This window comes from Scleropages formosus, chromosome 1 (genome assembly GCF_900964775.1).
Source record: "Scleropages formosus chromosome 1, fSclFor1.1, whole genome shotgun sequence".
NCBI lineage: Eukaryota > Metazoa > Chordata > Actinopteri > Osteoglossiformes > Osteoglossidae > Scleropages > Scleropages formosus.
This window is the reverse complement of record NC_041806.1, coordinates 20,695,813-20,718,229: the sequence shown is the minus strand read 5'-3', so window position 1 is coordinate 20,718,229 and position 22,417 is coordinate 20,695,813. Positions and strand designations below refer to the sequence as shown.

The 22,417-nt window shown below is 43.6% G+C and overlaps 2 protein-coding genes across 6 annotated transcripts; both read right to left on the bottom strand.

Annotated features, from left to right (window-relative positions):
- Nucleotides 1-3,514: 3,514 nt before the first annotated feature.
- sft2d2a (SFT2 domain containing 2a) lies at nt 3,515-10,713 on the bottom strand. 2 transcript variants are annotated; one of them, XM_018749866.2, is made up of 8 exons: nt 10,582-10,713; nt 9,996-10,085; nt 9,375-9,455; nt 7,917-7,998; nt 6,747-6,782; nt 6,562-6,620; nt 5,491-5,520; nt 3,515-4,686 (listed from the first exon to the last, which is right to left on the bottom strand). In XM_018749866.2, the coding sequence occupies exons 1-8, from the start codon at nt 10,645-10,647 to the stop codon at nt 4,519-4,521; spliced, it is 612 nt and encodes a 203-aa protein (XP_018605382.2). In that variant the 5' UTR covers nt 10,648-10,713; the 3' UTR covers nt 3,515-4,518. The 2 variants fall into 2 exon arrangements, with proteins under 2 accessions (XP_018605382.2, XP_018605383.2); XM_018749867.2 differs by having other exon boundaries at nt 4,558-4,686; nt 9,370-9,455.
- Nucleotides 10,714-11,771: 1,058 nt separating this feature from the next.
- On the bottom strand, nt 11,772-21,226 carry tmem45a (transmembrane protein 45a). Of its 4 annotated transcripts, none has more exons than XM_018749893.2 (6): nt 20,456-21,225; nt 16,522-16,726; nt 15,821-16,033; nt 15,527-15,711; nt 15,141-15,286; nt 11,772-12,902 (listed from the first exon to the last, which is right to left on the bottom strand). In XM_018749893.2, exons 2-6 carry the CDS (start codon nt 16,709-16,711, stop codon nt 12,809-12,811), a joined length of 828 nt encoding a protein of 275 aa, XP_018605409.1. In that variant the 5' UTR covers nt 16,712-16,726; nt 20,456-21,225; the 3' UTR covers nt 11,772-12,808. The 4 variants fall into 4 exon arrangements, with proteins under 4 accessions (XP_018605409.1, XP_018605411.1, XP_018605410.1 ...); XM_018749895.2 differs by having other exon boundaries at nt 21,135-21,158; XM_018749894.2 differs by lacking the exon at nt 20,456-21,225 and having other exon boundaries at nt 16,522-17,396.
- Between the last annotated feature and the right edge of the window lie 1,191 nt (nt 21,227-22,417).

Sequence of the window (22,417 nt, the reverse complement as noted above, 5' to 3'; positions counted from 1 at the left end):
TGGCATTTTGTCCGATGTGTTACGACCGTGTTGCTGGGTTGCGGGAAAAGGGCTCGGAGCGCGCGCTTCAGCACGCTGGACAGCGGAGCGCGTCGGCGCGCGCTGCTCCCGCGGTCGGCCCAGCGCACCGTGCTGTACCGCAAGTACCGCAGTACCGCACACCTATAAGTAACCACGCGTGCGTATCACGAACAGCACGAAAATGTGCGCTTCGCTTTGGCTTTGAGCGGGTCGTTTCGAGGAAAAGCGCGGGCCTCCATTCACCTGACCTGTCCGCAGGTGGTGGGGGGGGGGGCGGGGAGCAGTGCATATAAAATGATCGCTCTATTTTCACAAACTGCTTGAAAGAAACGGCCTGTACGCCGCTGTGGTCTAACGACTAAAACATGGTAAACGAAAGTGGAGATGCTCTTGCTCGAGCCAACTGCTCGCGACGCGACCGTGTGCAGCGGATGAAAAGGAGGTCCAACACACTGCGACACGTGGCTCGCTTAAACTGCATCACAATAAAGTTTTTACATGTTCAAATGTAAGATAAAATAAGACAGGAGGAAAAAAAAAAAAAATTAACAGGTGATTTGTCTTGAGATAATTCTGCTACATCCGAAGGAGGGGTAACTGACTTCGCTAAGGGTCAAGCACGCAGTTAAAGGGTAGTAACCCAGCCCCTCCTTGGATAAATGAGATCTTTTAACAAAGGATTTGACACCGGGACAGTGTTCCATGGCATCCCTGGAGAAAACCACACGCAGAGCCCAGACAGTGCAGGGTTCGAGGCTAGGGACAGGAACACTGGGGATATACTGTGAATGAGGACCCAGCTTTCCTGCTCTGCTCTTCTCCGATGGCCAAGAAACTCGATCTGCGGTCGAGTCACATCTGTCCCGGAGCTCTTTTAATCACAGGGACCGTGGGCCAGGAGATTAGAGGATTTACAGACTTAAAACACATAAAGGGCTCATCAGGGGTGGGCGTGTTCCCCTATTAAAACTTAGAAATTAAAAGCAAGAGCCATTTTTTCCAACGCCACCAAAACCATTGACCTTTTGGGAAACGGGTTCCACTTCAGACTCATTTAAACAAACCAATCAACTGCAAAATAATGTAAAAACGAAGCATCATAATTTATGATTGATGGTCGCTTTTCCACCTAGAAATAGTTCCGTTCCCCCTCGGCACAGTGACAGCTGCACTGGTCACTAATGGCAATTTTTCAATTAACATTCTCCTTCAAATTCATCAATGCACATTTCTCAGACAATTTTAATGGGATGACCGCGAAGTAACAGTCCATTTTAGTATACTGTATTTAGTGACTTACAACGGAAAAAGTAGCCAAGATTTTTCTTACACATCATTAGATGAAGTTTAACTTCCTAGAATGGTTAAGACGCAGATGGTATAATGTAGAAAGAAAAAATAAAAAAAATTTACCTCATCCAATTTCGCACATGTTCATTCACTCAGTTGCATCTGACCACTACTCCTTGTGCTGAACTAAGGTGTTTTCATGAAAATATTCCATCCACAGGGAAGGTTATATTGAGAACAGATGTTTTTTCATCTTATTTAGGGATTTTACGATGGATTTAAAACAATTTGTAAAACATTGGCTAACAAATACCTGAGCAGTAGTACCAGTAACATCGGACAGCGCTTCGATTTTTGTGTTTAGCACTTAGAGGTATTTGTAGAACATTGTCATCTGTTGATAGGCTTTTACCATAGTCAGACTATCAAAAAGTAACCATGTCTACACATGTGATCAATTCACTTGAAAAGTTGCAGCTACATTAATAAATTTTTGTCAAAAGTGGCCCTAAATGGGAACCATATTAACCGCAAACAAGAAAGCCAGAAGGTCAGTGAAAATAGGCTGGTAAACCTAACAATCACCCGCATAAATGACTATGTTTGCATGCATTTAGGTGATCCCATCGAAATTAAAATGAGTGCATTTATTCAGTTTGGTTTTAAAAAAAAAAAATCCAGACTGTCAAATATATTTAATACATGTCTGCAGTGGTTCCATTGCTTTTATGTGCTTGACTAAAGTAAATAAACATGCAGCGAGCACCACGTCTCTGATTATTTTATGATTAAAACAAAAGTACACAAAATGCATATCAAACAAATGCATTTCTATTCACCATGATGCAAGTACAGTAAAAATGAAAACAGGATACAGTATCCACTTTCAGTTCAATTTCTGAGATGTTGACAACAGGTACTTCTTACCTATAGTTGACTTTTTTTTTTTTTAAAAAAAAAAAGAATGATTTTGGGGAAAAAGACAGAACTACACAATTTATAATTACCAAAATGTTTATTTGTAATTATTTTTTTGCTTTTATCATACCAAGTAAGTAATCATTTGGCAATTGCCCAAGAGTTCTCTACACTGTTTTTACACTTCAATTTGCTAAAGAAGATGCCACTAACACATTAACCTGCGCTACTGGGACGACCAAAAAAAAAAAAATTCAGGAGGAGCACAAACGGCGTATTTTGAAAAGCATCAGTTCCCTGTAATCATGGTTTTAAAATCAAGAACCTTCAAGATAAATTCTTCCCAATATAATTAACACGAAGAAAAAGGTGCACATTTTCCAGCAATTTTTCTAAAACGTCACACTGACACAGATAACACAGCAAGTGAAATGCAGCCCATTTACAAGGGAGAAATTTAAGCAGGTACTTCAGACCTGACCTTGTAATGATCAGGAATACGTGACTGAGTATTCCTAAGAGTTCACCGTCAACAGAATGTTGACAACATCCCAGGAAGCGCACACATGAACAACTCAAGCTTTTAGTATGGAACATTAAACCCAAGAAGTTAACAATTCCTTCACTTTGTCCACTATCATAGTAAGAAGAAAAAAAGTACTGCATCCACCCATGACACGGTACACTAACGTTTAGAAATTATATAATAAATATTTCCTGAAGGCAAACCTTGTACATTCAGTTTGATTTTAAAACTCTGCCAAATAAAATATTACACATATTTAAAGTCGAAGCGATGTCCACTTCACCACACATTAAGTACAGAAAGAATGACTCAATCATTACAATAATTTGTTCTGTTCCCAAAAGCAGGGATGTGTTACATGGATCAGCCAAGATCCACATGGAAAGGCAGTGCAGAGCAAGGCACAGAAACTTCACAAACAGGACCTGTAGTGATGGAACGGTGATTTATAGCTATGCCAACTGCAGGCACCCTTGGCCTGCATGTCCACTCGTACCAGTGTCTCTTGCTGTGGACTCTGCTCCTGACATCAAGCAGAAAAGCAAAAGCCCAATGTTCACTCGTGTCTTTTCTTCTCAGTTCCATCTAGATGTGGTACCACATCTAAGGGGAGTGTCAAAAATCTGCATGCAGCCAGTGCTTATGCAGTTATATGACATATTGTTTTACAACACCCACTTTGTAGTGACACAAACATTCCTATAGGGAATAACTACAAATTTACTGTTGCAACCTTCAGTGTGTGTATGTATATATATATATATATATATTTAAATTGCTTTTTCCCTTCCCGGTCTCTATGCGGCCAGCAAAACAAATCTGTGCCGTCTCAAGCCAACGAGCTCAGCGTCCTCACATGTGGCATCATAAAGTAGTGATAAAACAGTAGAAGGCCCCAAAAGTTCCATCGGCCTAAATCGCCAAGATACTGACAAAATAGTTAGGATACGGAAATTTACACAGAAAAAGCCAAGTAGCGGATTTACAGAAAATCAAGGCATACACAAGGTTCAATTTCAAGTGTTGACGCTGACCACTTTTCTTGGATTTTACCCCTTGTTTTTATCCTAGATGAGTGGTTGTCTTAATTGTTGTTAATTGCTTAATTGCCAGTAAAGCCATTAATGCCCAGACCTCGTAGGTCACCATAATCAATGTCCCTTTGTCACCAACAAACCATTCGCAAAAACAAAGTCAGATAACAGAGTTGTGGACCAAAGCACAATTTTCAAAGACCCAGAGGACCAAGTTAAACAACAGTCCACGGATATTAAAAACTCTGGAAAAACAGAGGCAAAGTTTCCTTATGTAATGCATCTCTGTATTTAAGGTTTAATTAAATATTTAAAGAGAGGGAGGCTTATTAAAAAGAGAGACAGGGTTACACAAAGTGCCCAAGAAACCCCAATCTGCACGACCAGCTAACCACGCACTAAGCTCGTCCTTCACTTGACCGCCACGCAAACCACACGCAGGCACGTCGGTAGTAGCGCAACATGTTACATGCGTGTATCTGTTCCGCAGCAAAAAGGATTTACAGGGAAGGCAGACCAACAACAGGGAGCCACAACTCTAGCAAAGCTCTGTCCCTGTTTTCAGACAGCACTGTGAAACTATAGTGATCTACAGAGTTAAAAAAAAAAAACACAAAAAGCTACGTGAAGACCCTCTTCAACAGCCCCCCTCTCCCACAGACCATTTGGGTATTGGAATTGCGCTTTGGAATGTGTTCAAGGCCACAATGTACTGAGGACACTTGGGTATCATTTTCCTGGAAGGTGCAGTTGGCCCCCATGACTTCCCCCCAAGTGCTCTGGGATATGGAAGCAGGGGGCTGGGGGATATGTGGTCCTAAGCGGTGGGAGAAGGATGTAGGCCAAAGAAGTAGTCCTCACTTCAAACAAAGGGTGAACATCTTTATCACGGCGTCCCTGGAAGCGAGAACACACATCCGGCAGGTATTCATCAGCCAAAACGTCCTCTCTGCCCACCGCGTCCACTAAACACACACTTTCATCTTGGCTCGGATTAGAACGAAACTTTGCCCTGCCCGCATTCCACTCATTACGAAGAGCACACCGTACATTTTTTAGATGTATATGCGTCTAAAATTCCGGCTAACTTTACACCTGCTCATAAGAAGCAGTCCTACATCACACTACATTGCCGTTCATAAATGGATTCTGACTTTGGAAATTACATTTCCGTGTGCTCTCATTTTAATATTTCATCAAGAAATTAGTGGTGAGGAAGCCAAGCTATAGCATCGAAATGTAGTGCCTTTGTTTTCATTTTAAGCCTTATATGAGGCCACTGACATGCAATTGTGGGTCGTTTTTTTTTTTTTTTTTTTTTTTAAAGAGGTCAGAACTTCCCAGGTTATCGTTCTGCCTGCACCTTAACCATCTCAACAAAGGTCCTTTGGGTCAGAAGCCTCACTACCATCTGCCCTATGGTAAATCTTATCGCTTTCAACGGGAAACTTGTATCTGGGAACAGAGTCATCCAGAACCATAGCTTAACCTTGTTTTGCAGGCAAAAAAAAAAAAAAAAAAAAATTAATAAATTACATTATCAGTGCAGAAACACTGCTAACTGTTCACAAAAAGCAGCCTTCACACATGTCAAACACCAAGTAAACACTGCAACTCATCATTACACATAAGTACTCACATACATATTGTAAAAATCTATTGTAAAATCAACTTACAACGTGATAGAAATGGGTAACTAACCTTGCAAATGGAATATAGGAGAGGCCATACCTGTAAACGACACAAAATTAGTTTCCATGACATGGGATCGAAAGTGCTTCTACATGATGCACGTAAAAGGCCTCTGCATCTTTACAGAGAATTCTGTGGCCGAGCTTTTAAAACCAACAATACCAATAAACTGAAAGTAAAATACATTACAAAAAGACACCCTGTAAACTTATTTTTCTTTATATATGTCACTGCGTCCATAATATGCACCTTTCAGCAAGCCGTGCTACACAACCCAGGCTAGACACGTCTGTTTGCTGTACCGAACCTTACAAATAAACGTCAATCAAACAAAAAGCGGTTCTTTCAAGCGTGAAGCAATGGCGCAAGTGCTAAAACTGCAGGGCGCAGAGCTTTCGCTAAATTCTTTAAAGGCTGTTTTTGACTGTGTGGTGCCACTGTAAAGGAGCGTGGTTGACAGGACAAAAAGCAGCACATTTACCAGGCTTGGCGTGAGCTATTCTGCCCTTATACAAATTGCCTGAGCTGAAAGCTAGATAAATAATTGGCCTGTTAAAAAAAAAAAAAAAAAAAAAAAAAAAGATTAATTATGTTGTGTACCAGAGAGCCATCAGGAGGAAACCTGACTGTCTGGATTCCCACCGGTGTCAATACTGGCTATTCTGTCCCTGGTCTCTCCCGGGTCACAAGCCCCAGGTGACAGCCAAGTGCGGGAAAACGGCAACGTTCAGCGGGCGCTACGGAAGTCGCGCAGTCGCTAAATCAAACATCACCAGGCCGAAACACACGGGCAAAATCATTTAAATTATATGTTTCGCCACAATACAGCTTGCGGAAGGGTGAAGAAAAATTTGCCATTATTTAAAATCGGTCTAGTTCTATTATTATGATGGATGAACGCAACCCTGTGTTCATAAAGGGTCCACGATGAAAGTAGTATAATAAAAGACTTGCATAATACGAGTCTCGTTTTGACTTCTTGTGGATAACACCACTTCAGACTGAAGCATTTCTATTAACATGAACTGTCACCGTGCCGCTTTGCATAATGTTGCGACACTATCGGGAGCATTTACTCACCAGGCAAAGGCCAGGAATTGCAAAATGCAAAAGAGCAGAGCAAGACCATTGCTCTTCCACTGATGAAAATCACCAAGGACACGTGTTGCATGAAATAAGAAAGCATGGATTTTAGAATGTCGTCGTTTCAGCGCAGAACACGCAGACAAAAACAAAATATGACACGATAAAGTAACGTAACTTACCCAAAATGCAGCACATAGGGTCAGAGCAAGGAAAACCTATCAAACCAGGTCAAATATATTAAAAGCCTTTAACTAAGACAGGAAAACAAAAGACAGGAAAAAGGGGTGAAGTATGAATTTACCATTTCGTCTGCCATTTATAATTTAAATAAAAAAAATAAAACCCCACACACCTTCACATGAACCAACAGAGAAAATACCTAGAATTATCTTAGGATAATTATTAACCTTAAATTCTACCAGTGAAGTCAAACTCCAGAGCGAACCCTGATGACACGTTTTTAGTCTCAGACGCGTGAGAATTAAATTTCGGCGGCTAAACAAAACAGCACTAAATCCGTTTACCTGAGTGGATCAGCAATCCACTACAAAGAGATAATAAAAAAAGTTTTTGTTTTGTTTTTTTTTTTTTTGCTTTCGCCTTTTTGTGCTATTTGTTTACAAGCCGGTGGAGATGTAGTTGACCCGGCCCTAGCGGATGAATGGCTGGTAACCATGCTGCCAGCATTGCCTGGGTTTGGCAGGCCCAGTAAAAGCCATTTGCACACTGGCACAGAGCACCCGTCTCAGGCAGCCGAGCCGAGCCGAGCCCAGCCCGGCCAGGTCCAGAGCCAGTAAAAAGGGCTCTCCGAACCCGCAGACTTGCCAATCTAACAAGGGTGGGATCTCAATTCTGCCCCTCTCTCCACTCACAAGAGCACGACTTCCCGAGTGCTGCCCATCAGGAGGAGTGGAGCGCTGCAGATGCCAAAAGCGTCGTGCTGCAGCCATCCGCAGCTCCCGAATAAAACAGCCCACGTCTGCTGACAGGACCACGCTCCGCAAAGAGGAACGTGCCGAGAACGCAATCGCTTACGCTCTTCCTAAAGGTGAGCCACTAATCCTCGCAATTTAAGAGCGGAAAAGTTGCAGCCACTTAACAAGAGAGATGAGGCTGGTTTTCTGATGCGGTGCAGTGTTTTATAACATTTATTCCTTTAGCTGATGCTCCTCCCCCCCAAAGCGACATACAATGTTCATCCACCTACAATTATTTACCCATTTATACAGCTGAGTAATTTTACTGCAGCAATTTAGAGTAAGTACCTTGCTCAAGGGTACTACAGCTGGAGGTGGGATTCAAACCTGTGACCTTTGGGTCTAAAGGCAGCAGTCTCAACAGGGTCTTACCAGCATGAGGATGGTGGCGAAAACTCGCGTCTTGTCGCACATTCGCTTCAGCTGCTTCAGGGGCCCCATGATGAACATAGTGCTGGAGGCAGGAGACGACGGCACCGTTAGCGTGCGCTTTCATGCACCGGACAAGCGCCTCTGAAACGCGTCTTAGCGTGTTCCTTGCAGCGCCATGTGACACAGGTGAATGCACACTAAAACCAACAACCGTCGGGATACACAAAAGAAACCAGAGGGAAAGTTCACATCCAAACAGCTTGGCATAATGGGAGCCTTGTCTTTACTCGCAACAATCATGAGTCAGAGGAAGACACACACATAACAGTTAATGAAAATATCCACCTTTTCTCATACAACCGGATTATTATTAAGCACAAGTGCATTTTTCCTGGTTACGGGGTCATTGTCTAAACAACGGAAATTTCACTGCCTACTGTGTTCTTTCACTCTGTAAAGCAAATAGACACTATGCCTCTTCCATTATAAACCCAACTTTTGCATATACTTCATGTCACAGTGACAATCTCAACAAAATCCAAAAACCTTAAGCTACCAATTCTGACATTATATTTATCTTAGCAGTTAGAACAGTGACCTTCAGACTTAGAGGCTGCATATTTGAATCCCACCTGCTGCTGTAATATCCTTAAACAAGACACTTAGCCTCAATTGCTCCGGTAAAAGTTACCCTGCTGTATCAACGGGTAAATCAGTGTAGGGAGCTTAACAACGTAAGCCGCTTTGGAGAAAAGCATCAGCTAAATGATTAAATGTAACATACACCACATTTGATGTTACTGATCAATCTAGCTGACACTTTTATTCAAACGACAGCGCAAAGCTACTTACAATGATTCACCCATTTATAAAGCTGGGTAATTTTTACCAGAGCGATAGAAGGAAAGTAATTCAGGGTACTACAGCAGGAGTGGGGATCCATCTGCTGGCAATGAAACACAACGCCTCTAACAGTGCAGCGTCTGCGTGGTTTACAGGGATCCTGTGAATTAACATTAGAACCCAGAACATCAGCCCAGACATTAAAACAAAAATGTATGGATGAGTGACCCATTGTAAGTAGTGTATCTAGCAGTGTAAATCACCTTGGTGAATACGGTGTGTGGGCTGGTAACACTACATGGTGTCCATTGTAAGTCGCTTTGAAGAAAAGCATCTGCTAAGTGAATAAATGTAAAAACAAAAGAGACCCAATCAAATCACCGCTTATCAAGGTAGCGGATGGGGTCCAATCCCTCACCCTAAAGGGTAGAAGTACCGTACAGGGAATACCTGACAGACTACATCACACCTACCTTTCTACTACTTGGGGGGACACCTTACAGGATCTTAAAATAATTCTATACTGTTCTTATCATGCTTTCTTTATTAAGAGAGAGGTTATTTTACATCAGATACACAGTGGGTGCAGATACAGCAGAGTTAGACTCACCTTACCAGAGAGGCAAGATTGCCGAAGGTGTAAAACACGATGAAAAGCACCAATCCGATTCTCGGCACCCAAAGCAAACACACTCCCTTTAAGCGGAGAAAAGTGTTAATGGAACATGTGGCAAACATGGATTTTTCAATAAGCTTATGGCAATAATTGTGTGTCAAAGGCCTGTAGCTGAGATCATATCAGGTCATAATACACACAGCATGTACTGCTCCTTTAGTTAGATGGAAGGAAAGTTGGGTTCTCAGCAGGTAACTGAATTGAAAAACCTTATAATAAATTAGGGCAAATAAGGTGAGCTTTTTAGGAAGGCTCTTCCTGCACTGCACGCCAGGCAATGGATTGACTATAGTGTGTGTTGGTGGGTGGGGGGGGGAGGGAGGTCAGTGCTATCAATAAGGCTCATGGTCTTCTAAACACATATAACACACAAAACAGGTAGAGTTGGACACGTTTTGCGCGAGGGTGTGCGCACACACCTGCTGACAAGGACACGCAGCAGGGACATTCCAGAAAGCAGGTTAGACCAGTGACACAGCCCATCTCTCGTTCCAAATGGGGAGGTACGACCAAACTGGGTCAGGGACAGGATCGCAACCCGGAGAGCGTGCCGCACTCACCAGCACCGAGCAGATGACCCCGATGACGAAGCAAGCGATGAAGCCCTTCACCCGGGTCCCCCAGCCCAAGGTGGAGGCCTCGTTGGCAGCCTGGGGGCAGCGAATGAAAGGGTTACTGATCAGAGTTGCAATCAATCAATCAATCAATCAAACAGACAGACAGACAGCTGCATACACAGAGAGACACACTGTTGCCGCCAGGTGCGCACACGCGCATGCGCACAGGGAGGATGAGCACCGGTCACGTGGTGTCGCCTCACCGACTTCATGAGAGACTTTGAAACAAACAGGGAGCTCTTCGGCTATGTCCTTCCGCCACGAAGCCCTCTCATTCCCATGGTTACCGCGTGTTTTCGCTGCCACTGCGCTCCCAGTAAAATACAGTTTGTGTTCCTAGTGTTCTCTGGAAATAAATGCCTTCTTTGTCGCACCCATAGCCACACGAACACGGAAGTTCAAGTACCAGCAGGAGGATGTAAACATCGAGATGTGATGTCGCGTGGAAATTAGGCTATTAGCGGACACCCACCGTGTGTGTGTGTGTGTGTGTGTGTGTGTGTGTGTTTGGAGCGTTCATGGGCGCTACCTGTAGGATGTTGACATCGTCGATGTTTTCATCCTGGCCGCTCAGCACTCTCTTCAGCTTGTCCATGAAAACGTGCACGCGAGCGGTGCGCACTGGTGAACGCGCCTCTGCCGCTGTCCGCGCTCAACAGGTGCGGCGCCACTTCCGTCCTCGAGGCGGTAGAACCCGCGGAGTCTCCGCCCGCCCACGTCATTATTATTATTAAAATATAATAACTGTTATTAACCTTTATCTAGCTTACATCTTCGTACAAAACTACTTACACCGTCAGCTTTGTGCAAGTAGTAAATTGCAGTGATTTACCCCATTAGCATTGCAGACTGTCTTCCATTTGCGGACGCTTTCCAAGATTCTTACAGTTACATATTTGCCCATTTACACAACTGGGTAATTTTTCTAGTGCAATTCAAGGTAAGTGCCTTGCTCAGTCAAGGATACTATAGTTGGAAGTGGGAATCGAACCTGCAACCTTTGGATCCAAATACAGTAGTTCTAATTACTAGCAGCTGTAGCGCGGGTTATTCTTGCCCTCTCAGTTCAATCAGGTACGTACATTTCTCAAAGGCACGACAGCAAGAGGGGATTCAAACCCGCAACCTTCTGGTCCAAAGAGACGCGCGACGTACAAATTATAATATAAGAAAAAAAGGTGCGAACTGAACTACTGTTAACTGAGCTTCTTTTCCATTGCATTTTATTATTTGCAATGAAACATAACACAGATGTATGGTTACAGAAAGACACAGGTACAGACGTGAAAAAGATTTATTACTGTGCTTTACTGTCCCGGAGTGATGGCATTCTTACAGTAATACACCATAAATAATAAATAACACGGTACACACAAATGAGCTTAAATAGCTGCTTATAAGAGGTGGCAGATTTCAGTGAAGCACCACAGTCATTATCTTCCTATTTATATTAATATTAATAAGTCACTGAGAGTGATGAATTCACAGAGCGCACCTTTGGGGTGTAACCACACAAGTTTTGAAACACACTTCAAATTGGCCACAGCATGGGAAATATTTGGTACATTTCATTTTTAAAGTAAAAAGATAAAAAGTTATAACCCTCACATTAATAAACACAATCTTTGGATTGATGATTCATTTAGATTGTAAAAATCCAACTTTACAGGTATAAGAAATATGATGATGATTCAAGATTATTTCTAGATTGCACAGAATTTAAAAAAAAAAAAAAAACTCATATGTTGGAAAAAAAACAAGGCACTAAAGGAAGAGGCACTGGATGTGACATATAATAAAAGAATTTGGGAAACAAATGACACTGGCTCCTCAAGTTACGAACAGCGAAGCTACGAAATTTCTACGTTTTTTTTCCTTTATTGCATTTTCTTCACTTTTTCCTGTTTGCCACAATGACTCTGTTTGGGTAAAACGCACCCAAACAGAATAGGACCGTAGGACCGCCTCTATTCAACTGGCTTCCCCAGTGTTTACAGCTCACCTTTGGGTGTTTGTCAGGGACTCAAACAGGGCGAGAAATAAGACAAACTGTTACCACGGACACAATAAAGGAAGCTGAAAAATAGAGGGCAGATGAGGAATGTCGCACGTACTTTTGAACTGTATTTTATGAGCACATGGAGACGACATTTTTATTGTAATTCAGTCAGTTGCTGTCAATAACCATCTGTTCTAATCTAGGGCCATGGTGGTCCAGAGTTTATGCTGTAGGCACAGAACGAGAACGGGCACATCCTGCACTGCAAGATTTTTTTTTTTTTTACTTTCAATACTTTTAAGTGAGTGTTAACTCTGCGATGCATTAAATTTAACAAAAAGAAAAAAGTCTAAATTTATTAATACATATATTGTCTTAATTTATTGTAGCTACATCCAATGTTTTTACAGACCTTAATCTGCAGAAAGATCTGTATGAAGCTTTTCCTCATGTCCTGGGGATAAAAGTGACTGCAGTTACAAACCCACTTGCATTCCTAAACTGAGGAGCCAGTGCATTTGTTTCCAGTTCACGGCACATGATGGCGCTACAACACTGTTGAACCATTTTGGCACCCCTATGGACTGAGAAAATGCTCCAGTCATTTGGGGGGGGGGGGGATCTTAAAATCAAACAGAACATAACATTTGAAATAACAGGACAGACAATATTCAAGTGTGTTTGCCCTCGGCTTTGTCATTTTCTGCGGGCTCGGAGCCAGTCTCGTACTGGCTGCTGAAGTCTGAGAAATTTAAGCCTAGAGCTCGTCCTCCGACTCCTGCTCCCTCTCGGTGGTTTTGAGGAGGCCCATCTCCATCGTAGGGGTCTTCTTCAGCCTGGAGCGCACCACCCTGAGGACGAGTGTAACATGATGGTTATGAGCAAGACACTCCTAGAACTATTAACCTGCTGTGGGAACAACCCCTCTCCCCCACCCCCAAGATATCCAGATGTAATAATGAGTAAAACTATCCTTTCTCTTAAAAGTGTCAACCACAGATATGAAATAGTAAAACAATTGTCAGCTAAAAGGTAAATAATAACACACACGCACATTTTCAGAACCGCTTGTCCCATACGAGGTCGCGGGGAACCGGAGCCTACCCGGTAACACAGGGCGTAGGGCTGGAGGGGGAGGGGACACACCCAGGACAGGACACCAGTCCATCACAAGGCACCCCAAGCAGGACTCAAACCCCAGACCCCCTGGAGAGCAGGACTGTGGTCCAACCCACTGCACCCCCCAAATAATAACAATAACTACAATACCTGCCTAATAATGCTGTTTTCTGTGAATATTATTTTGCACTTTTATTGTATTTCCAAGGCCTGTGTAATGTGTTGTGTACAAATGCAGCAGTGGGTAGTTAAACAAAACTCACGTACAATACTGTTAAAAAGTACTCATCAAAAAAATTACTAGAGTAAAATTAAAAAAGTATCAGGTTTAAAAACTATGAAGTTACTTTGATTCAAGTGAGACTTTTCACTATTATGAATCACTAGTAAATTTAAAAACTTACATGTGCAGCCCTCTGGTCAAGGTAAATACATCTTTTAAATAAATCTGTTTTGTGTGTTTTGCCAATAAAATTTTATACTGTCAATTAGAATTAATTAAAAGAACAGTCTCCCTAATATTAACCATTATTCAGCATGTACCATTTCCCACAGCAATTTACAGTGTTAACTTTGAACAATAAGCTAGTTCCAGTTATTTTCTCATTTATGTATTTATATTTATCCATTTAGCAGACACTTCTGCAGAGCGACTTACAGCGAATATTATATGTAGCGTTTAACTGACACCTTTACATCCAAGGTGACTTAAGAGTGTTACTTACACTACAGTACAGTACATTGCTCATCCATACACCAGAGCAGCACACACGCACTGTGGGCAATCCAGAGTCACCAGTTCACCTGAAACACATGTCTTTGGACTGTGGGAGGAAACCCGTGCAAACATGGGAAGAACACAAACTCCACACAGAGCGTGACTCGAACCCACTATAGCGCATCCGTGCTGTAGAGGGTGTGATGTGGCATTACCTCGGTTTCACCTCACCCCCTGCTGTGGTACCCCTGAGCGTGGTACATACCCTGAATTTATATAGTAAAAATTACCCCACTGTTTAAATGGGGAAACTACAAATGACAGATGACAGCGATCAATGAAATCCACGTCGGCTGACAGTCAGGAGGTATTACTAATGGTCCCTCATAAAACCAAAGAATAGTTAAAACACAGAATGCAAAAATATCAATGCCAAAAAAAACACTGAAAAGTACAACTTCTCCTGAAATCTAAAGTACAAGAAACAAGAGTAAATGCAATTCATTACTACCCACCATGTATGAAATATTATGGAAAAAAGGCAAACCCTCACGTACCTGTTCCAAAATAACGTTTTCCAAGCACTTATACGGTTCAAGTGTTTACGATGTTTCTGCCTACACATTCATTGTCTGCATGCCCCAGAAATACACACGTAGGTACACATGTACCCGCAAAAACAACATCCCTTTGTGTCTTAGTTCCTTAGTTCGTTCAAAGTGCTCATCTGAGTGATGTTTGAAATTTAAATATTTAAATGGCGTGCTTGTGTGTCCGGTTTGAGCGGGGACAAAGTCAGCTGAACGGGTATGAAAGTCCAGTGAACCGCGGTTCTGCTTCATTTTTGGGCTGAGATTTTGAGGAGTGTACAGTTACATGAAGGAAACACTGATTTATTTATTTTATATATACACACGCACACAGAGTATGTACACAGCTATTTATTTTGTAACTAAAATTGTCACCTTCACCTCAATATTTGATTGCATCCCATTCCCGTTCAGTCATTCTGCAAGAGCCCAAACTAACTTTAGTGAAATTGTTACCTATTAACGGAGCCGTACCAAACAGCACTTTGCAGGGGTCATAAAGCTGCATTTCCACAACCACACGCACTCCATTTAGAGCAGTCGCATTAACACGCCGTGCAGGATCTGGTCAGAGTGGAGTGCGGTTCAGAGGTTCTGGGAAATGAAGGGCAGTACATTCTATTAGGATGGGGGGGGGCAGCATTGAGGGGGTGCTCTCTCACCAGAACACAGTGCCATACACCATGGCAACGGCAAACAAGGCAAAGGAGAAGTGCCAGCAGTAGCACATGGTGACGAACATCATGTTGTTGTGGTCCTTGAGGTCCCACTCCGCCATTCCAGCTGGGGGGTAAAGCACAAATCCAATCTGCGAGGGGAGAGGCGCGGGGGGGTACACAATAGGAGAAGGCATATAGTCAGAGGACAGAGCTATACTGCAAGAGCCATGTGGGCGAGGGATATAGTCAACACACTGACCACTATATAAGTATATCCCTTCAAATATAATTCTGCAGACACACACACTCATATGTATGAGCAAACAGGCTCAGGTACACATACCATCCACAATCAATACCATATTGAGCAGTTCTGCAAACACACACACCTGCCAGAACCAGGTTCCCTGTAGCACGGATAGTGCAGCTCGCAGCAGCTCCACCAGGACGTTCCCTCGATGAAAGATCTCCAGGAACGCGGTCAAAGCCCCCCCAAAGATGGCATACAGCAGGAGCTGGTGGACGTGCACATCCAGCATATCTCGGCCATGGAGGTGGTACAAGAACAAGAACCCTGCAAGCAAGCGAAGAAGGGGCACCGTGAGAGAGGGAAGGCTGTAGACACCTTCTGTACAAAACTGGCAGCACTGGTCACACCATGTAAGAAGAGCGCAGCTCCTTACCCTCCGTGAAGAAGGCGATGCCCAGGAGCATGCGATCCAGAGCCAGCGGGGCCACGTCCGTGAGGTGGACGGCCAAGGAGGTGGCGCCAGCCAGGCTGAAGAAGAGGTACATGGTGGCATGCTGCCAGTTCATGAGATGGTCCCAGTGATGCTCACCGTAGTCATAGAGACGCAGCTGGGGTCCATCTGGAACAAACTGCTCTGCGAGCATGCCTGGAAGTGGACGGGTTACATGACCACATGGGCCAGAACGTGTAAAAGAGGTGGTACAAAAGGATGGCACAGAACATGGTAAAAGACCACACACACACACACACACACCCCTGCCATGGGCTGCTTGCTTTCCTGCCATCGGGCAGAAAACACCATGAGCCACGGAAAGAGTTGTTTTTAATCATACTGCTCAAGTGTTTTCGGTTCTGGCTCCGATGTGGTGGAATGACCTCCCCCTCTCGCTCAGAACTGCTGAATCTCTGTCTACAGTTAAAAAGGGTCTGACACACCAGAAACACTGGTGATTATCTCTATATGCAAATTATACTCCAACCTATACATACGTCTACCTTTTGCCCAATCCACCGATTGAGTCAAAATACTTTGGAGCTCTAATACCAGTTTGTACCCAATGGTACATCACATGTCCTTAAACGAACCCTTAGATTATTGTCCTCATGTTAAATCCTTACCCCATCGATACCTACCGATCACGGAGAAGGAGAGCATCACAGAGCCCTCAACAATCTCCAGGCGGCGCTGCACAGCCTTGCCGGCCAAACGCCCCAGGCTCCGATTCCTCCGGGTGCCATAACAAAGGGAGTACTTCCCAGCCCACCATAGGCCTCCGATCAGGAAGAAGGTGCCTGGCAAGGCGTGACCCTTGAAATTACCCATGATCCTTCAGCACACCTAGAACAGGAGGACACAGCTGCTGCCTCATAGTCCATAACAAGCTTTGTCTCTCAGAGTGACTTTCGAAAAATAACATGAATAAACGGACAACATAACAAAGTTATAACTTTTGATATGATTCATTGTAAAGTTGTATGTTTCACTTGCTTTTCAATGGAGAGAACCTGTAATTTTTCAAATTTCCTTCAAATTTTGCATCTGGTGGTAAAGGAAAAAAAAAGTCTTACTGGCATAAGGCCATATTTTATGCCACATGCCTCATGGACAGCATTATGCTTTCTTTACATGCTTCAACATTCCTCAGATTCCTTTAACATTTACCCTTTTCTTAGACTTGCACCAGGTGGCATCTAAGAACAAGAGACCGAGGTTCAAGGAAATCAAAGGACATGGCAAGCGCGCGTGTGTGTGTGTGTGTGTGTGTGTGTGTGTGTGTGTGTGTGTAATGAAGTAGGACCAGGACATCTAGAAGGACACCATGTGACTGTTCTTCAGCAAACCTGGCTGATGTTCTTGCACCCAGGCTGCGTACCTTCCCCAGGATGAGGCCTCCGAGACCCTGCTAGTGTAAATAGAGCTACTGAACAGAACAACCAAGATGTGTCCAGGAATGTTACCCTGACACCTTCAAAACCTGACTATTTGCTACACCCCAACCACACTGCTGCACTCCTCCACCTCTGGCACAAGAGGTCCTGAATCAAGAAACCGAAGGTTCTCGGTTCTGCCTCCAATGTGGTAGAATGATCTCCCTCTGTCCCTCGGAACTGCTGAATCTCTCAAAATTCAGGAAGGGTGTCAAAACACATCTCTTTCTAACCCATTTCTCTCTAGATCTCATATCATAAAACTGTATACACTGTCATTTTTCACAACTACCCTTTGTATTTCCTATTAACTGTATATGGTGTTGCTCTTGTAATTGTACTTGTTTTAAAATTCCTCCACCAGTTCTGTAAGAAACTACCTGTTTAATGTGTGCTGGTTCAAATAGTGACATCAGGAAAGACTGACTGTATTTTGAGGATCACACATCTGGATCTGTGTCTCCCCGTCTGCTGGTGAAATGCACTTTTGATTTCACTGTTCTGAACATGGCTTTGGATGAAAGAATCTGCTAAATTAATAAATGTACATACACGAAAAACCCGCTTATGCTCTCACATCACATGGATCACTCTTGGTTGTTAGATACTAAAATTAATAAGCACTGTAGAAACATTCATCCAAAATGGTCAAATGACCATTTTACTCCTGTTTTTACTGCTGTTAACTGCTGCTCCTGCACGCAAAATGAATTTTGAAGGCTTGAGGAAAAGTATATAGCACTTTTAAGTCTAAGATATATGGCATACTGAGAGTGAAGGAGACAAACAATACAAAGATCTAAACCTCATAGTGAAAAATCATGGAGACAGCGGTGGAGGGACTGTTACAGTGTATTGCTTTGCTGAAACAAATTTAAATAAAATCCCACAATTGTCTCTTTCATCCTTTGCTATTCTGCACGCACCTGATTAATGACATGAAAGGCTGATACACAGCTAAGAAACCCCAACCACACTCACACATAAATGCATGCACACCACAAAGTGGGCATCAATATGCATGAGCCAGAAAACACTTCACAAACGATAACCTGAAACCCAATCCCATCACTCGGTTGTCTTAACGTTCTGCGGAAATGCGAACCGGTCCGATCGGGAATGGCGGGTGTCTCGGTAACGTCACCTCTGAACCAGTGAACCACTGCACTGTTATAGAATTGTAATTGGTCCTTCAGCTCATGCAGATTAAGAAAACCAGACTGTGTTTATATCAGAAATACAGCGCAGGTCAAACTGGCGTCACTTTTATGACTGGATCTGCCTCCCGAACGAAAACTGGGAAATAAGAATATATCGCTTAATCGCTATTAATAATGCTAATGCTCAAACGTCAGAACGGAGAACTCTGGGTGCCCCTTCTCAGTGTGAACAAGTAGGCAGCTGGGAGTAATGGTAACTAGATGTTCAGGCACATGATAACTGGACACCAAATTTTTGATGCACGGTAGGGAGACACATCAGTGTGTTCCAGAGTCGTGGAAACCCGATATAAATGTTGGTGTGTTCCGATGCCCTTGCATGTCATGTTCCTCAACTGTCGGATAGCGATCAGGACTACCCAGCCCAACCTGGTTCTGCCCCACCGCCAAAGGGAAAGGAAATAATCGGGCGGGACCAACACTGACCCCAGCAGCAGCACCTCCTGAAATCTGAAGGACCACAGTCCTGGAGACAAATGGGTGATCCAAGCATTGGCATCCATCATGGAGGGGAGCGGAACATGGTCAACACAGAGGCAGAACTGCCTCTGGACAGACAGTGATGTCAGCTTTCTACCCTATGCTCTAGTAAAATTACTGTCTTATCTGTTTGGGGATATCACTGAAAATGAAACTAAAGCTCAGTTTAGTTTGCGTAAAAACATTTACGGCATAAAGTAGGAGTGAGGAGGGATGGATCTGCTTTCATTTACTTTTTATGTGCAAAAGGCCACCACATATGTCAACTTTTATGAACATATGTCAATTATTCACTCATTCATTATCAGTAACCACTTGCCCAATGCAGGGCCACAATGGTCTAGAACCTATCCTTGAAGCACAAGACTGCTGGTAGGGTACACACACCCTAGAAGCGATGCATAATCGCACAGTCCAGGTGCTGTGGGGCACCAGTGCTACCTGCTGCACCGCACTATATATCAGCGATCACTTAAAGTGGGTATTTCGGTATACTTGTGACAGTTGTCAACATTATAATTGCACGAGGCCACATCTTCACAACTGGACGCATAATGGCAGCATTACAGGAAATCATTTGTTTTCCTAATGTGGAAAATACAGCTGTGCCTTATTTCTAGTCCACTGGCACTTCACCTTTTTTTTTTTTTTTGCTGTTATCAGAACGATTTTCTGCAGAGAATATGAAACTAGACTCCAAAACACCAACACAATACCTGTGGATATACAGTACATATCATAGAGAGAAAAAAAACCTATGGCAATAAAACTAGCATTTATAATGTGACAGTTTATAGAATATAAAGGCTAAATCCGAGAGAAAAGGTAAAGTTTGCATTAATTTAAGATGAGAGTTCTCATACTTTAATTTAAAGTGTGGAGAGCTCAGCTGGTAGAGTACTGGTTAGCGCTGCAGTCCTTGGACCCATAAGGTCGCAGGTTCGATTCCCACCTCCAGCAGTAGTAGAATAAGCTTTCTACCCTATGCTCTAGTAAAATTACTCAACTGTATAAATGGCTAAATAATGAAGTGTCTTTGGAGAAAAGCGTCAGCTAAACAAATGTAAAATAAAACTAATTCGCTCACATAAGTCATTTACCTGATGAGTTGCGATCACAGGTATAAACAAAACTCACACCTGTCTAGAAACGTGTACTAGGAGTTCACATTTTTCACCATGACAAACATTAGTTTAATATGTGTAACTAGACTGTAACAATGTAGCGAGAAAGACCTGTTGTTGTTATCGCGCTTCAAAGTGAATGACGCGCACATCTCATCGCGGTAAAGATCGAGCCCCGTTTACTGTAGTCTGTACCCTATTATTAATTATTTAAGTCAATTCCCGGGGTGTTACCTTAGCGGCGAAGTGCTCGCGCGCGCGCGCACACACACACACACACTCTCGCTCTCTCTCGAGCTCAGCACGTTCACACACCCAACTTGTGTGTGCGTTTCTCTCTTCCAACTCCCACGACGACTAAGTTGCATCTGAATCGGAGTTTCCACAACACGGCACTTCGTCCTCCGTTCCAACTTGCCAGTTTCTCCAATAAAACCAATTTTAATCCGACACCAATGATAATGACGGGTCAGGAACGACTTCCCACACACGAGTTTAAATCTCAGCGACGCTTCCTGGAGGTCTTGACCGCTCCGGGAGGAGAGTGATACGTTCGGTCTCATTAATTTCACTGTGGACGGAGCTCGGCGGAGGAGGAGAGAAGAGTCCGTCCAGCCTCGTCCAGCCCCGTCCTGCACCGCCCAGGGCCGCTGGGATTGGCGCCGGGGCTCCTCGTGGCGCCCACAGAACCGGCTTCCACGTCCTCACTTCCACCGCCCTCGAGCGCCACGGAGTGGAGAGCAAACAGCCCCCCCCCCCCGCTTCACAGCTCGTGGACAACAAACACCCCGCACCAATTTACCCGGTGTTTCAATCATTGCTCTTTTTTTGCCTCCCTCTTTTCTTTCCTCTTTCACAAACATCGCGGAGCATCTCGAATAAAAGACATTTTTTTTTTGCGTTCTGTGTTCCGCTTGCGCACGATTCGGGACGTCGGCGTCGCCTCACGACCCCTCAAAAGTTTCCACCACATCCGTGTTTCCACAGTTTTTACCTTCCCTGCTATATGACTTTTGGGCCATATCTGTAGGTTGCAGTTGAATGTGAAGAATATAACGGAGAAGGGAAATGCTTTTTCCGGGTGTGTTTTCAGTACAAGCCGAGTGAACTTTCCCCGGGCTTGGAGCGCAGAAGGCGGGGCTGCAGGGCGGTAAACCTGGGTACGTGCAGAGAGCCACGGCGCTACAGTCGCGCGCCTCTCGGAAGAGTACGAGCTCGAGGAGGGGGCGGCCTGTGCCGCGCCTGCCGCCTGAGCACACAAATAGTCATTTCACAAACAAAAAAGTGTATGTTTTCCAAAAGCACAAACGATTATCTCACGATTAAAATGCAAAACAGCGTTGCCACTGTGCCAAAAACCTCATAGCATCACCGTTAAATTAGTAATAACTAAGCAACTTAATAATATTAGCTAATATTACTAGCCGCTTTTTAACTGACGCAGCTGCCCAAGGACTTATAAAGTGAACTTTGCACTTTACAGGGAATTAAACATGGCGTTTTTACATTTATGTCCATATTCATTTAGCTGAGGAGATGAAAAAATTAGACACGGCTTAAGCGCTGCTAGTTTAATTCTGTCCTTTCCCTCATTCTCTTCACTCAGAAGTGAGATTTAAACAACAAACATAATTACTACGGTAAATAACCACTGTACCATAGTGCAACTGATAGTGGAGTACTAAGAGTTGCGATCTTTGTTTCCAAAGGTTGCTGCTTCAAATCTCACCTCCAGCTGTAGTACCCTTGAGCAAGGTACTTCCCTAAATTACTCCAGTAAAATTACCCAGCTGTATAAATGGGTGAATAATTGTAGGTAGCTTAACACTGTAAGTTGTTTTGGGGAAAATCATAAGCGACATGAATACATGTAAATGTAGGTATGTGTTGGGCATCTATATATAGGGTGAGGTATTCAGCTGTTCTGGGGGGGGGTAAATTCCACCACATTCAGGCCAAACCTGAGCACCAGCAGACCTTTGTTTTTAGATGTATCATGAGAAGGACCACCAAGTGGCCAAAGGTAGAGGAGCGTAGTGCTGTTCCTGGAGTGTAGGAACTGCTTGGGTTTTCTTGGTGTTGGGGTGCAGATCCTTTAACCGTCTCGTAGACCGTACACAGACCGTGAAACTTGATACAGGCAACAACGGGAAGCCAGTGGTGAGACAAAAGGAAGGGAGACGCATGGAAGTGTTTTGGGACGTTGGGTAGATATGACCATTCCCTGAACCAGTTCATGAACTTTGAACCAAACCAGGTGAGAAAAGTGTCCATTGC

Bases quoted from the DNA above. Each gene is read 5' to 3' on its own strand.
- tmem45a (XM_018749893.2), bottom strand. From the start codon at position 16,711: ATGGGTAATTTCAAGGGTCACGCCTTGCCAGGCACCTTCTTCCTGATC. The intron at 15,712-15,820 runs GTAAGGAGCTGC...GCTTGCTTGCAG, and splicing joins CATCGCCTTCTTCACGGAGG to GGTTCTTGTTCTTGTACCAC. The intron at 15,287-15,526 runs GTGTGTGTGTTT...CTCCCCTCGCAG, and splicing joins AGGGAACCTGGTTCTGGCAG to ATTGGATTTGTGCTTTACCC.
- sft2d2a (XM_018749866.2), bottom strand. From the start codon at position 10,647: ATGGACAAGCTGAAGAGAGTGCTGAGCGGCCAGGATGAAAACATCGAC. The intron at 9,456-9,995 runs GTGAGTGCGGCA...CTCCGCTTAAAG, and splicing joins GGGTCATCTGCTCGGTGCTG to GGAGTGTGTTTGCTTTGGGT. The intron at 7,999-9,374 runs GTAAGGTGAGTC...TCCTGCCTCCAG, and splicing joins TCGGCAATCTTGCCTCTCTG to CACTATGTTCATCATGGGGC.